At 38.8% G+C, this 16,757-nt stretch overlaps 1 protein-coding gene across 2 annotated transcripts in view; it reads left to right on the top strand.

The window, feature by feature from the left end:
* TMTC1 (transmembrane O-mannosyltransferase targeting cadherins 1) overlaps positions 1-16,757 on the top strand; it is a 267,680-nt gene that overhangs the window by 169,036 nt on the left and 81,887 nt on the right. For both annotated transcript variants that reach the window (XM_064377400.1, XM_012474263.3), the window contains exon 9: positions 6,229-6,350. In XM_064377400.1, the coding sequence (XP_064233470.1) occupies positions 6,229-6,350 (122 nt within the window). The remainder of the gene's footprint in view (positions 1-6,228; positions 6,351-16,757) is intronic.

Below are 16,757 nucleotides of genomic sequence, written 5' to 3'. Positions count from 1 at the left end.
GGGGATGAACCAGAAGCTACTAGGCTAGATGGGTTCTGCAGCTGGATTTCCTCTGAGGCAATTTATGGCTTTGAGAAAAGCCCTGCTCTTCCCTTAGCTGCTTGGCTTGATGTGTGTCTGTGCCAATGGTGACTGAGTGATTCTCTCAGCACCCCCAGCCTAGTGTTAACACAGGATTTTCACCTCTTTGTAGCTCAGGGCGATGCTTTTCTCACTTCTTACCAAGACAGACAAGAAAAATCAAATCTAACACCTGTAATAGTGACTCTATCACACATTATTTCTACAGATATAATAGGTATCAATTTCTTTTCTTTTGTCTAGTTGATCATCAAATTAAAGCTCAGAGAAGTAAATTATTTTGTCTGAAGTCACAGTTAATCAATTGCCATGTATTATAACAGCTATATTATTAGTTGTCTTAATTCTCGTAGCTCTTCCCTCCCTAGTATCTTTGGGAATAAGTGAATTTCTGTTTGTTCTTTGTCCTAAAAATGAATGCCCATGTGTGCTTTGGAAAATACCATGAATGTTCTCTTTTTTCTTCTCATATTTTGTTATGGTATCATCTAAATCTATTAGGCTAAAAGAAGCTATAAATTATTTAGCCAATTTTGTCACATCAGTGATCCACAGGATACAGAATTGGGTTCCCTCCCAGTCTTTCATCCTAGGAAATTTAGCCATGTCCATGATGCATTTTTTCTCCAATTTTACTGAAGCAGGAAAGGCCATGAAACAAACCTCTTAAACACTGAACTGGGAAGGAAGTGGTGATTTATTCGGCTGGGAGCAGCAGCGGCATAGATGCCAAACAGCCGAGGCCCCCAACAAAGAAAATCCTTGCCCTTTTAAAGGCTTGCAACTCTAGCAATTGCATGTGAAAGGGTCCTGGGCTTACAACTCTAGAAATTACATATGAATGGGTCCTGGGCTTACAACTCTAGAAACTACATGTGAAAGAGTCTTGATCCATGAAGTAGGTATGGGTATGTGACTTAGGTGGGGGTTTGATCCTGTTTAAGTAAAAACAATGCCTTCCAGAAAGATTCCTCCATACCATGCCTGTGATCTATAGGAGTGAGATTAAGGGTGGGCCCCGGTCTGCCAGCCTTTGCTTCTCCTATTGAAATGCAATGTAGAAGTCTAGGGGGAAGGGCTCTTAGAAACTTAAGAGGATTAAGGCTCTCCTTCCTCATTACAACTTTCTACTTGGCAAATGGATTTGTTATTCCAATAAGTGTGTTGTTCTTGAATATTTTTAACCTCTCTTGACTGAATGAGGATGAGGAAAGACAAAGAGTATTGGCATCCATTTAATTTGAAAATAGACAATTTTTTCATGAGCCTTAATTTTCTCAAAATGAAATAAAATCATGAAACTTTATTGAGTTTGGGCGCTGCACTACTGTCTTCAGTTTCCTGCTTTAAAAACAAAGGAAAACACCCCACAAGATTAGCAGTATAGGGTGATGGCCTGTGTGTAAGCTCACAGCTGGCAACTCTCAAAAAATGGACTTTAGGTTCTCAAGGAATCTTTGTAATGACCTAACCACATTCAACCCTCAGGCATACTTGCCTCACTTTGTAGTTGAGGCACCTTGAGGATGGAAGGGATAATATTGTCTATCCAAAGTTACCAATGGTATATTGGTGGCAGGGTCGCGACCTGAATTTGGACGTGGACCCGAACAGTCACTCATTTTTCTTTTTTTGAGATGGAGTTTTGCTCGTTACCCAGGATGGAGTGCAATGATGTGATCTCGGCTCAACACAACCTCTGCGTCCTGGGTTCAGGCGATTCTGCTGCCGCAGCCTCTTGAGTAGCTGGGATTACAGGCATGTACCACCATGCCCAGCTAATTTTGTATTTTTAGTAGAGACAGGGTTTCTCCATGTTGGTCTGGCTGGTCTTGAACTCCTGACCTCAGGTGATTCATCCAACTTGGCCTCCCAAAGTGCTGGGATTATAGGTGTGAGCCGCTGTGCCCAGCCACACTTACTTTTCTTTCTATGCACAAGGGACCCTTTAGTCACCCTTCATTGCCTTTAGGTGAAGGTCAGTTCCATAGGAAAGTGTGCAAAATGCTTGTTATCTGCCACCTGCTGACATGTCCAGTCTTATTGCCTGCTTTGTACATTCTATATCTTCTCCTAAAAATGTGCCTAGCTGTGACCACCCCCACTCACAAATTTGTCTTCCTTATATACACTTATTGATTTTTCAAATCCAGATGTCACCTCCACCAAAAAGCCCTCTCTGCCTGCTCCCCTTCTTCTACCCAGTTTTTTTCTCTGGCCTGGTACATTTATTCACTTAATTGATTTATTCAGCAAATATTCACACCGGGTACTGAGCTAAGCACAAGTTATGCACCAGTGAACACAAATGAGGAGCTCTCTGTGCTCATGGAGCTCACATTCTAGGGGGCAGACACACAATAAAGGCAGTAAACACCCAGATACACACATAATTACAACTAGAGTGATGTCATGAAGGAAATAAAAACTGTGCTGGTGTCTGAAGAACCTGGTAGAGGAACATATGAACATGCAGCCTTGTGACTTTTCAATGTGCATGTCAGTCTTCTGGGGGAGGCTGATTGCTCCTTGACTCTTCCCCCATCTCTGCATCCCTAGCAGCAGCCTGTGCCATGGGCATCCTGCTCACTATGGGTCTTGAAGAGTGAGGGGAAGAAAGGGAGGTTGGCTGTGCTCCCAACTGACACCCACCAGTGAGATGAAGGTGCCTCCCAACGTGGTGGCTGCCTGGCACTCAGGGCTTTGTTGAGTCAAGAACATGAACACCCACCATAGTGAGGAAGATGGTTTGTGAGATGTTGACCACCACCTGTGGAGGTCTGTCCTGCAGACCCTGACTAAATGACGGATGATTAAATGTACTCTCACACCATTACAGTGATTCAAGTGGGCTAGGGATGGTTGTCGGCTGCTTCCAGAGGGTGAAATGCAGCCAATCGACCAAAACCCCTTGGGCATCCACACATTTATTCAGCAGAGATTTCACAACAGAGGTTCTAAGTCAACACACTTGTGGATAATTAACATGGTTAAAGGAGTGGTTTTTTAGGAATGATAAAAGCTTTAGGTTTTGGGCCCAGAGTAAACACTGTTAATGGGTAATTTCCCTTTGATCTTCCCCTGAGAGGGCCATCCAGCACAAAGTTTGCATGAGTAAACAGAGTAGAGACAAAGGGATGTGGGGTAAACAGACTTAACTAGGGAAGCTTCTTATCCTCTCTATGTCTTTCCTATGCTAATGTAATGGACCGGCTGCCTTTAGCCTGCCCCAATAAAACATTTCCACCTTCCAAAATGTTTAAGACTAGTCTATACCTTTCCCTAATATTTTGCTAAGCCACCACCCCAAGTTAATTCCAACAACTTTGGAAAGATAAGAAGGTGTGATACTGGGGATGTGAAGAGAAGCCTCTTTCAGATCCCCAATAAGGACTGTTTTCCCATAACCTTGATGAAGGGGAGTTGGCTTGTTGGGTAGAACGGTATCTAGGGGCATGGATAACAGCCTGATCATTGTTCTGCTTATACCTGGCGCTCTTAATTCTTGATGGTTAGGATGAATTACTAGGGTGTATTACATTCTCTTTAGAAACTTTTTTGGGAAGATGTGAATAATTTTATAAAAAGTATTTTAACTTTTGAAGCATCAAAAGAAGAATCAACTATCTCTGTAAAATAAAAGTGTACATATAAAAAGAGAATATCAACATACTACTCAATAATAAGCTCAGAGTAAATGAGGAACATTTGATAAGACACTTCATTTTTTGGGATTTATTTTCAATTTTAAGAAGAAATACTTGCTCTTGATATATGGGATTCTTGTGAAGATTTTTTAAAATTGTGTACTTTAAGGTAATGCTCATACCGTGTTGGTGGAAACATAAATTAGTTAAGCCACTGCAGAAATAAGTTTGGAGATTTTTCAATGAATTAAAAGATAGAACTACCGTCTAACCCAGCAATCCCACTACTGAGTGTATGCCCAAAGGAAAATAAATTATTCTACCAAAAAGATACCTGCACTTATGTGTTTATCACAGCACTTTTCACAATAGCAAAGACATGGAATCAACCTAGATGCTCATCAACAGTGGATTGGATAAAGAAAATGTAGTACATATGCACCATGAAATACTATGCAGCCATAAAAAAAGAACAAAATCATGTCTTTTGCTGCAACATGGAGGCAATTAAAGGCCATTATATTGAGTGAACTAATACAGAAACAGAAAACCAAATACCACATGTTCTCACTTGTAAGTGGAAGCTAAACACACAGACATCAAGATGGGAACAACAGACATTGGAGACTCCAAAAGGAGAAAGGGGGAAGGGAGGCAAGGGCTGAAAAACCTCCCGTTGGGTATGATATTCACTAGCTGAGTGATAGAAACAATAGAAGCCCAAGCCTCAGCACCACACAATATACCCTTGTAGTAAACCTGCACATGTACCCCTGAACTGAAAATAAAAATTTAAATGTAAACAAATAAATTATAGAGATTAAATTCTCAAATTGAAATATACTTTCTAAACTCAAACTATAGCATGAATTAGAAAGATAACTTGCAGCTTTTAAATAAAATGTATTTGTTCTTTCTTTTTTTTCTACCCTTTTTGGTCAGTTTTGGTAGATCATGAGTTGAAGGCTTGTTACATAATCTTTTTTTTTCTTCCTTTTAATTCTAAAGGATATAGTTCCTTTAGGTCGAAATGAGATCGTTACTTATAGACCTATTAATTATATAAGGGCAACTGTCCAAATCATACGGAATCACTCTCAGAAAATGTATTACTCTATATATTTTAGTCAGTAAAACAAAGGTTTTAATAAAATCAAGGTGACAAGTATCCCAAGATGTTTAAAATCTTTATATGTTGTGTAAAGTATTTGTAGCTTTCATTAGGAAGTTTTATTTATATTTATGACATTCTTTTACTTATTCTTTTCTAATTATTAAAAGTAATAGACTTTAAAATGTGTATAGGAAACATTAAAAGTTGAAATATGGACAGTCTATTTGGTTTTTTTGTTTTTTTGTTTTTTTTTGAGACGGAGTTTCGCTCTTGTTACCCAGGCTGGAGTGCAATGACACAATCTCAGCTCACCGCAACCTCCGCCTCCTGGGTTCAGGCAATTCTCCTGCCTCAGCCTCCTGAGTAGCTGGGACTATAGGCATGCGCCACCATGCCCAGCTAATTTTTGTATTTTTAGTAGAGATGGGGTTTCACCATGTTGACCAGGATGGTCTTGATCTCTTGAGCTCGTGATCCACCTGTCTCGGCCTCCCAAAGTGCTGGGATTATAGGCGTGAGCCACTGAGCCCGGCCTTTGGTTTTTTCTTAAACTTAAAAAGTACATATTCTTCTATTTTAAATGTAACTCTCTTCAAATATGTCCACACCATAAATACACATGGAAATACAAATGAGTTTTTACAATGTCTTTGCAACATATTATCAGCAATAAACGGAAGGTTTTTTCTGTTAATTATAAGTGACAGAAAAAAATCTTTGCAAATATATATAATAACAAAGAAGGTTCTTCATCAGTTTCATGAAATATTATAACAATTTTTTATTTTAAAAAAATCAATGATGTAAATACTTGCTTGCCAGCATAATTTGAGAGGTGTGAAGGTGTGCTGGTTCAATTCAAACTACCCCTTCCCCATTGGTGTCCAAATTTTATTAGTATTTTATTTTCTTGATGTTTAACTTTGCTTCTCCTGGTGAATATTTTAAAGAAAGTACATTGTATTTTGGGAAGATATAATTAAATTATCTGCAGTGCCTTACTGTGTTTGATTTTAGCCAGTTGCTTTGCTCTTTGGAAATGGGGTGTCTGGAAAGACGGGAATTCTGAATGGAGCCAGAACCAAGAAGCAGGGTTGCTATAAAGCCAGCCCTGAACAACAAGCAGCAGTCACTGATCGTATTGTGCCAATATCCATGTATCTGGGTGGCAAATGTGTGTCAGGGGTACATGTGTGTGTTTTGACATGCCAGCCATTTTAGCCTGTCAGCTTTCTCTGTTAAATTCAGCACACCGGTCAAAAGGTTTATATTGGTCTAATTTATTCATTTCTTCATTGAGAACCTGAAAATGAAGGAGATGGTTAAATGCTGCCTGAAGTGGAATTAAACAGAATTTAATTTATCTTTCACTGTTGTGTGTTTCAGAGACTGGAGCACAAGGAGGTTTTAGTCGGCTTGTTGTTCTTGGTGTTCCCGTTCATTCCAGCCAGCAACCTCTTCTTCAGGGTGGGTTTTGTGGTGGCGGAGAGAGTCCTTTACATGCCTAGGTAACTATTGCATGTGTTTTCTCCTACGAGACCTGCACTCTGTTACCAGCATTAATAGTTCCAGAGAGACAGTCTTTTGTGTGTAGACCATTAGATCCTCATGGGACAAGGGAGGTTATTACCTCAGCTTTAAAAACAGCTACGCAGAAGGTTGGATGAAAGCAGGTGTGCACACATGTACTCTTGTTTACAGTGGTTTAACCTCAGTTGCAAACTTTATTACTTTAAATGTGAAATATTGACGAGTATATTCAGGATTTTAGTAGTAATTATTTATCACTACATCTATGTCTACATGTGTTTTATTAAACATAATTAGAATATTTTTCTAGAAATAGTTTTTGACTTGCATAAAAATATTATGTTCAGTAGCATGATTGTAATTAACTTCTTTCTTTCACTCTTTTTTCTTCAATTTAAAAATGGAAGCAATCTCAAGAAAATTTATCCTGGAGAAAAGAAAAAACGATTTAAAAATTAGAAAGGACATTCAAATGTGTGTGATTACGTGATGCCACTTAGCTCTGAATGTTTGCCCTGTGCTGAGGCTTGTCCGTTCTCGTCTTACTCAAATGTGTTTGTTCCAAGGCCACTTTTCTTTTCAGATGCTTGAAAATGTCACTGAATCAGGAGACCAAGCCTTGGTTCTGCCATTTATTGGTTGAGTGACCTTGAACAAGACGCAAAACGTTTTTTGCACCCAGATTTTCTCATTTTTATAATAGAGGTTTTAGTAAACTTGCTAAAATTAACATTTTGAATTATGATACCGCCTTTTAGAAAAGTTCATTCTTCTTCTCTAAGTATGAACTTTCCTAAAAGGCGGTTTCATAAACCAAAATGTTATGAGGAAATGAGTATTTTTTATGATATTATACCAGAAATTTTAAAACACATATATTTAGAAATGAAATTCATAATCTTTGATTCGTTCAAAACAAATACCTAACAGCTTTCTTAAGAATTTGCAGCATATGGTTTTGACTTGTTTAAGGGGAAAGCAGCCCTTAATTTGTTTACTGTGTCTTCAGCACAATTTGAGAAGGAGATGAGTGCTTGATGAATCCTATCCAATAAGGACAAAAATGCAACATAATTCTTTATATTCTGCATGGTTTAAGATGAGAGTCTTGTGGAGACTTGCCAATAATAAGGAATATACCTGTAGTATAGAAGGCCAAAAAGTGGCATCGATCTATGTTCTGGATATGTTTTTGCTTAGACCAGTTGAATATATCTTAGCATGTCTTTGTAGTACTGATGATTCCAAATGGAATCATTCTTCATTTGATATTCATAGAGCCCCTCTGGCATAAATGCTCTATTAAAATCTAAAGCTACGAAAGTTAGTGAATCTCAGTGTCTGTGCTCAACGAGTTAACTGCAGATTGACAAAACTGAATCTCTCATATTAAGCATTTAATAGGTCCTAATATTTTATAAATACTATTGTATTGTAATCATTAATGCTATTTTGTCATTAATTGCATCAAAACTTTTGTTGCATTTTTTATTATATTTCTGTCACTATGCTAAGTATGTTATATTCATTATGTCAATTAATTCACACTGTAGTAGTAGGTCACAACTGGCCCTGAAGTCAGAGGGCCTGCATTCAAATTCTGACTTAAATATGATCTCGATTCCTCTCTCAGCTGTATAAAATGGGGATAGTAATAGCACCCAACTCAATGACATATTGTGATCATTAAATGAAATAATTATAGGACCAGTAGTGATGGCTCATGCCTCAGCACTTTGGGAGGCTGAGGCAGGTAGATCATTTGAGCCCAGGAGTTTGAGACCAACCTGGGCAACATGGTGAAACCCTGTCTCTACAAAAAATTAGCCAGGCATGGTGGCAGGCACCTGTGGTCCTAGCTACTCAGGAGACTAAGGTGGGGGATCTCTTCACCCTAGGAGATTGAGGATGCAGTGAGCCATGATCATGCCAGCACTCCAGCCTAGGCGACTGAGCCAGACACTGTCTCAGAAAAAAAAAAGAGATCATTATATTATAAAACTTAGTGTTTTGTATTATATATGGTCAATAAATACTAAGTATTTTTATTCTTGATATCAGTTCCCTGAGGTAGCTGATAACATTATTGCCATTTTACAAAATTAAACCTGGGCTCTGAGAGGTTAGTTAAGTTGCCCCAGCTGGTATAGCTGGTGAGTGGCAGAGCTGGAACACAGATCCCTGTCTTCTACAGATCTCTTACCTGCCAGGCTATATTGCTTCCCTGATAGGAATATCTTAATATTCTTCTCAATTACAAAATAAGAAGAAAATCTAAACATAGTAAAGGACTTTTATCTCAAATCATGTGGTAATCAAGCTTCGATACTTCCAAGAGCCCTACATCTAGTTCCACAGAAGCTTGGGGTTCTGGATGATAAAGATTTGCAAGCTCCAAAAAGTATCATCTAGTTTAGATATAGGAGAATAATTTGTGAGGAAATAAAGGCAGAGTAAAGGGCTGGAGTTTTTACCTAGAGATTAAAATTGGATTTTTCTGAAAGAGACCTTAGGTAAACGTTATGGAAGCTCATAGTATTGTCACCAACCCTTTGTGGGGTATTTTATTGTAAGGGATTCCTCTTGCGCAGGTAGATATGTCTTGCAACCCCCAGGATCATGCCAGCTCCAGCTCTTCCCAGGCTGCCATATCTTAAATAGACCTTTCTATGACCCAATTTTATTTTTTCCTAGGAAGAAAATACCCTTTTTCCTCTAGGAATAAACTGATATGGGTTAAAATAAAAGTGTTGACTAAAAGAAAGCATCAATATTACCAACAGCAAGTGCCTGCCTCATGGAACCAATCTTGGTTTTGCTTTGTTTGCCAAATTCAGAAAGAAGCACTCAATATAAATTTCAGTAAACTAGTCTTCATTAAAAAGATGACTGTCCTTTTTTTTTTCCAAGTTTCTACATCTATACCTTACAGCATTGTCACTAAGTCATCTTTTTCTGAGTGTTTCTCTTTACTGACTAGTGAATACTGGACTAACACATATCATCACTGTGCCCAGCCAAGCTACTTTCCCCCTCCAGAGATGCCATCTCAGCAGATGCCAGAGTCACCCAAGCAGAGGGTGGAGGTGCTTTCCTACCCCAGAGGTGGTCCAGGGGCTGATGAAAGGGTTAGATCACTCAGCCAGGTTCACAGTCCTGACCTCATTTGAGAGTTTAACTTAGATTTGGGGAGACTGACACAGGAGGAAGCTTAGGAATATTTGAATGGGACGCTGTACCTCTAATGAATCCATCTTTCTTTACAGTCATCATTGTAACTAAAACTGAAAGGGAGCTGTGTTCCTTATGGCCCTGGATTCCAGTGGTATATAAAATTGTACAATTGAGGTGGTACAGGCTGAGTTGGAAATTAAAGTCTGGGTAAGGAAACTTCTGTGTTGTGGCTTTAGAGAGTCTCTTATGACTTCATCAAAGCCATTTTATAAACAAAAAGTTTTCTTTGAAAATGGGGGACTAGGAAAAGATTTTTACCTACCAGTAATGAGCAGCCCCTGTCTCAATGGAGAATAGCGAACAGTTGAGCTAAGAGCTTCTAAAGTCTTACCCAGAGCCACAGAGGAGTTTGCAGATGCTGCAGGCATCCCACAAATGTGTCAGAGCACTGGATGATGCCTGTTCCATTTAATAAACCTACATATACGCTTTGAGAATGGTAAGAATGTGTTCCAAATCTTTTTTTTTAACCCAGGAATTATATCTTCATGAATCTCCTTCCATCCTAACCTTGACAAGAAACAGCCATTTCCCACAGCATTAGTATCCAGGCTCTTTGAGGGAATATGTATATGTGTGTGTATATGTATGTATATATATACATATATATGTATTTGTGTGTGTATATATATATGTATATGTGTGTATATATATATATACATATATATGTATATGTGTGTATATATATATATACATATATATGGTGTACTCAATGACATCCTGAAAATACAGATCATCACATTGATGCAAAAGCTCTGTGTTGTCTCAGAACGTTTAGCGAACAATAAGAAAATGAAGTCAAAACTCAATTGGTAATCTTTGTGAAGAATGTGAATTTCCTACTCATCAAATGTTTGTTTTCAAGCTATTATGAAGCCAAATCCTAGCTTTAGATGTTCACACATGAATTTCACAGAATTCATGTCCAGCCTCACTGAAGCCTGGGTGAGTCGCTTCAATCCCAGGGGGCTGATTTGGCCATTTCACAAGAAAAGCGCAGGATGAGTCAGATCAACAGTGCTCTCTTATCCCCTGCCTTTATGCCTGACAATGAACAAGCCACTTAAATCTTACGGCTTATATTCCTCCATCCTAACCCAGAAAAGGTATGAAATATCACCTTCTTCTCATTTGCACTTTGAAATATGTGGATAAAAGAGACAGAAATAGGCTATCTGCTTAGCACTGCATTGCTTTAGGGTCAGAGTTTACCACCAAAAGAAACTGGAATAATCTTTTTTTCTGGTGACAAAGCCAGTTTTGCAGATCTCCTTTTTGAACAGGCAAGAGAGTTTGGGGCTGAAGTCATTCTTTTATAGAAATTTTGATCTTTTATTTTTTCTCAACGGAAGTATATAATTTCATGGCTATCTTTTTTGTATTTTATAAAAACTACATTAAATTGCTACGATGAACTAAAATTTCTTAGAATTGATGAAGCAGAAGTAGTTGATGATAGCTCTCAAATAAAGTTACAGAAAGTGACTGAATATTCATTCACAGGCCGGATTAAAGATGATTTATTCATTTCAGTGCCAAAGAGCAAATTCCTGTGCTACTTTAGGAAAACTTGAATGAGCAGAGAGAGGAAAAGAATGAATGGGAATAAGTGAAGGCAGAAACAGTATTTTGGGATACAACTGATCAAGAATGACTGAGAAAGAAATAAAAGACTTCCAAGGCCGGGCGCAGTGGCTCACGCCTGTAATCCCAGCACTTTGGGAGGCCGAGGTGGGTGGATCACGAGGTGAAGAGATCGAGACCATCCTGGTCAACATGGTGAAACCCCGTCTCTACTAAAAATACAAAAAATTAGCTCGGCTTGGTGGAGCATGCCTATAATCCCAGCTACTTAAGAGGTTGAGGCAGGAGAATTGCCTGAACTCAGGAGGCGGAGGTTGCGGTGAGCCGAGATCGCACCATTGCACTCCAGCCTGGGTAACAAGAGCGAAACTCTGTCTCAAAAAAAAAAAAGAAAAGAAAAGAAATAAAAGGCTTCCACATTGGAAAGGAAGAAGTTCAATTATACTTGTTTGCAGACAACAAAGGTACAATTATTAAACTTATATACATAGGAAACCCTGAAAACTGCACCGAAAAACAGAACTAATAAATGAATTCATTAAAGTTGCAGGATACAAAATTAACATACAAAAATCAGTAGCGACTCTATACTAACAACAAACTGTCTAAAAAAGAAAACAGTCCCATTTGCAATAGCTACAAAAAAAAAATGTAATAAATTTAACCAAGGAAGTAAAAGAGCTCTATACTGAAAGCTGTAAAACATCAATGAAATAAATTGAAGAAATAAAATTTGATGAAAAAATTCTGTGAGAAATAAAATGTTTTTGAAAAATAATATTCAATGAAAGAAAAAAACTGGAAAGATATCCTGTGTTCATGGATTGAAATTTTCATAGTACAATGCAGTAGAGGGGCAGAAAAAGCAACATAGGCTTGTCAATGAGCCAGTCAACTAAACTCCTAGGAGAAAGACTGATGTGCAGTTTTCAGGTAGAAGCTCGATGCACCAGCTTTGTGAGGATGTGTGTGCTTATGTGTAAGTAGACATATGTGTTGGCTAAATGACTCAAGTCCACGCAGTTATTCTTTAGTTTCAGCCATGAATCCATTCTTTATGCATTTTTGTTATGGTCATCTTAAAACAACATGATTCTCTTTTCATAGCAAGAGATGAAAGGAGAGGGGAAAAGGCTGTGCATTTTTGCATTAGGGAACAGTGACGTGAGAGCACCATGTGATCTGAAGACAAAGAATGAAATACAACTTAAGGATACCACTGGAAGGGAATCCATAGCAAAATGCAAAGTTTACGTAATGAAAAGTAAAGCAGTCAGCCAGGTGTGGTGGCTCACACCTGTAATCCCAGCATTTGGAAGGCTGAGGCAGGTGGATCACTTAAGGTCAGGAGTTCGATACCAGCTTGGCCAACATGAAAAACCCTGTCTCTACGAAAAATACAAAAACTACCTGGGTGTGGTGGCACATGCCTGTAATCCCAGCTACTTGGGAGGTTGAGGCAGGAGAATTGCTTGAACCTGGGAGGTGGAGGTTGCAGTGAGCTGAGATAGTGCCATTGCACTCCAGCCTCGGCAACAGAATGAGACTCCATCTCAAAAAAAAAAAAAAACAGAAATAAAAAGGAAACTAAAAAAGTCCTTTTTAAAAATTTCAGTGAAGTATTCTAATGCTCTTAAATATGGTATCTTCCATGTTACTCACCACAATGTAAAAAAAGGCTGAGTCTGTCAAATTTATGCTATTCCTCCATGTCTCCAGTCTTCAGTGGGACAAGGCCTTAGTGTCAAAAACTCAAAGACTCTCTGCTGGTTTATTAGCCTACATAGGGGTTCAAAAGTTGATTAAAGTTCTACTTCAGAATACTATAGGATAAGACTAGAAAGATTTTAACTTGAATGTGTGTATGTCCTTTCTCTTGCTGTGGTAGCATTGACTGTTCCGTCCAGCCATTTGGGACCTGAAGACAGAAGATGATGTGAGAGCTAGGAGTTAAGTCTTGTCCAGAGACGGCTGCTCTTGAGGGCAGCGCCCAGGAAGGGCACTGCACCAAACTAGTGATCAGTCATCAAGGACGGTGAAGCAGTGCTATGGGAAGGTCATGACCAGGAAAGGAAGCAGGAGGACTTTGCTGAGGGACTCTACTAAATGTTTAATAAAAGCAGAGATTGTAGATCGCAGACAAATATAATATTAGAACAGAACAATGGTTAGAATGAAGTGAGCAGAGAGTAGGTCAAGGTGCCTGTGGGCTGAAGATCCACTGGCCAATGTGTTGTGCTCAATCAGTTGTGCTGGGCCAAGGGTACAAAGTGCAGAGAAGTTTGAACAGTTAATTATTGGACTGGAATTCTGCCCTTAATATTACCAAACTCTGTTAGTTACAAAAGATGAATGTTTGTGTCTGTTAAGCCCTTAAAGGTAAATAGCAAATGTCTTGGAAATCAGGATTTGAAAGTAAAATTTTCTGTAAAGTAGAATTTAGATTCAGATGAGACGAAATACAATAATATATGTGAGAAATGTTGTAAGCTATGCCAAGTAATTAATTGCAAGTCATGATTTCAATCTACCCTGTACAAATGAGGAGATTGGGTGAATCAAAGTCAAAGGAAATCAAAGAAACATAAGTATAGGCCTCTCTTTTCTCTTCCTCCTGTAGTTCTACAAACCTCTTTATTTCTTTCCAAACTTTATGTGTTCAAAAGTGAGCAACTTGAAAGTGAACAAGCCTAGCACTTAGTAAGTTAGCCTTCTGCAACACCATGTTGAAGGAGGTTGTGAAATGTGCCTCTGTGGGTGGAAGAGAGACTCAATTGCAGGTGCCACACACCCAGTGCCCTACAAAGTGGGCCGTGACTTTGCAGGAATGTGGGTGGACCTAAGTGTTGCCATTTTAGCTTCTTGTTCATCAGGGTCCTTTGTTGTTATTGATGAATTTCTTTCTTTCCTTTTCTCTTAGTAATGTTTGAGAATATATCTCAAACCAAAGACTCCTTATGCAGATTTTAGTAACCTTAACAAAACCTACTTACTCTTTTAGCAAACTTCTTTGTCTTGCTCTCATCAGAGTTAGGGCCACCATTTATATGTCTGTGTTTTCTCATAATACTCAGCATGATAGATGTTGGTTACAGAAATTATTGTGGGGAGTTAAAGAACAATGGACACATGATGAGGCCTATGCCTATGCGGTCAGGTCTGTATTAATTCATGAGAACAGAGGAGAGGACAGCAACAAATAGCAGATTGCCCAGTATGCCTTTGCTTCCAAAGTGAAGTTGCTGGACTCTCAAATATACTTGTATGTGGAAGAAGAAATGATAGAACTCAGATTCTCAAGATGAGCAGAGAAAGTGGTTTTTCTAATTTTTTAGAGGCAGTTTTAGAGTCACTTAGCTTTGGCCAAAGGTCTTCCAAGCCTAGAAGAAAAATTTATTAATAATTGAGACTGCCGGGCGCGGTGGCTCACGCCTGTAATCCCGGCACTTTGGGAGACTGAGGCGAGTGGATCACGAGGTCAAGTGTTCGAGACCATCCTGGTCAACATGGTGAAACCCCGTCTCTACTAAAAATACAAAAAATTAGCCGGGCATAGTGGCACGTGCCTGTAATCCCAGCTACTCAGGAGTCTGAGGCAGGAGAATTGCCTGAACCCAGGAGGCAGAGGTTGCGGTGAGCCGAGATCGTGCCATTGCACTCCAGCCTGGGTAACAAGAGCGAAAACTCCGTCTCAAAAAAAAAAAAATAGTTGAGACTACTCGAACCAGGCTAGGGGAAAGAAGCCAGTCCTAGAGTAAAGGTACCGAAATAGCCAGGCCCTGAATATGGACAGTTCTGGTGACAAACAGTCATGGGTCTTATTATCTTCAAGCCCAACTTGGATTGATTGACTTTTAAGTTCACCTTTGTTTCCATGTTAGTTTCTGATACTTTCAACCACAGTGGTTCAACTATGCTTATGAAGCTGCTCCTGCTATGTTTTAGTTGCTTAGGGTTCAGCATGGGAGGCTAGGGAAATACACAGAAATGTCTTTGGGGATTTTTTTCTTGGAATATGAATAGAAGATTCTTGCTTGCCAATATATTCATTCTTCTGGAAAATTTCCTCAGCCATTGAGTGTTTGAGACAAAGAATGAGGGGGAAAGTGGGAACCCTAATCAGATTGGAATGAAACTAATTAGGAGTAGGTTTCACTTAGACTCTCTGAAATTGGGAATTCTTTAAAAGAATATAATGGTAAGATTGACTCTGTCTTGTATTAGTAATGCTATTTATAGATATTCGTAGTGGGTTATTATAGGTTGTGGACAAATTAAAAGGTAGAATTTCAGCTCCACTTAATAGCAAAAAGATACTCTTTGTTACTTATAATTAAACAGAAAATGAAGCCATAGCAAATATCATAAAATGTCTGGGCCAGAGGTAGAAAGCTGTCATTTTTCCACCTCTGCGAATTCTGCTGTAAATGTGAATGGGCAGTGTTGTTGTTTTTTTTAAAATCACTTAAAAGTTTCTCGGTGAGTTTCAGGAAAGTACATTTGTACTAACTATTAGGCAATGATGCGCTGCATGTTCTTCACAGGTACCCCAAAACCTAAAATGCAATAAAATAATAAAAATAAAAATAAAGTTCCCAAATAACAGATTTAAAGCATTTGTTATTCTATTGGTAAAGGACAAACATTGGTGGTTTGTATTGTCTGTTAAATTCTCTTTGAATGTGCATCATAAAAGCAGAAGGAGAAATGCAACTGTTTTTGGTTGTTTCAGTGCCACATGCCTAGCAGCTTGTCAATGAAATCAAAACTGGAGATACCACCGCCTGTGAAGGAGAGAGGTGTCTTTGTATGTCAGATCACTGCATTCTCAAACGTGCTTTGAAAATGCATCTTAGTACTGAGCTAAACCACACAGTCGGCAGCCTGAGTTTGGCTTTGGGCTCTCCAGGTTATGATTTTGTGAAGTGTCAGTGTTTGTACTGGCTCTTTAGTGCGTGGTGTGATGGTTTCTGATCAGCATCCCAGAACCTCCTTCACCAGACTGACCAGAGCAAGCTGGACTCTGGTTTCATCTCCCCAAAGGCCAGAAAAGCATGTCATTTCTCACTGGCTTGACTTCCCACTTTCAAAAGGAGGCGTTGTCCTGCCCCTATCGATGGAGAGAGTGTTTCTCTCCCCTGCAGCTGAGATCTGCATTCAAGCAGATGTTGAAAGATGAAGTTTCATAGTGAAGAAACATCTTGATCTCTATGATATTTGTGTCAGATTTTTAAGAATGTGATACTCTCGAAGAAATTTGCAAACCTAAGTAGAGATTATTTTATATGGCTTAACATTTCTTTAAACCATATGTCAATATAAGGATATTTGATTTAAAACATTTTCATGTTACTTGATATGGGTGCTGACTGAAAAGGAATGTGTTCTCTTTCATTCTGGTTAAAACAAGGATCTACAAACTATTGTCAACCTAAGAGGAAGAAGCTGAGGCAAAATGAATAAAGTAGAGAGTTTATTTGGGCCAAGGCTGAGGATCCCAACCCAGCAGAATAGATTCAAGTTGCCCTGAATTTACACACTCCAATTAGCAGCAGTTACAAGTGGAT

This window comes from Aotus nancymaae, unplaced genomic scaffold, assembly GCF_030222135.1.
Source record: "Aotus nancymaae isolate 86718 unplaced genomic scaffold, 86718_ANA_hifiasm-v0.15.2.pri h1tg000016l, whole genome shotgun sequence".
Classification (NCBI taxonomy): Eukaryota; Metazoa; Chordata; class Mammalia; order Primates; family Aotidae; genus Aotus; species Aotus nancymaae.
This window is presented reverse-complemented; position numbering and strand designations above follow the sequence as displayed.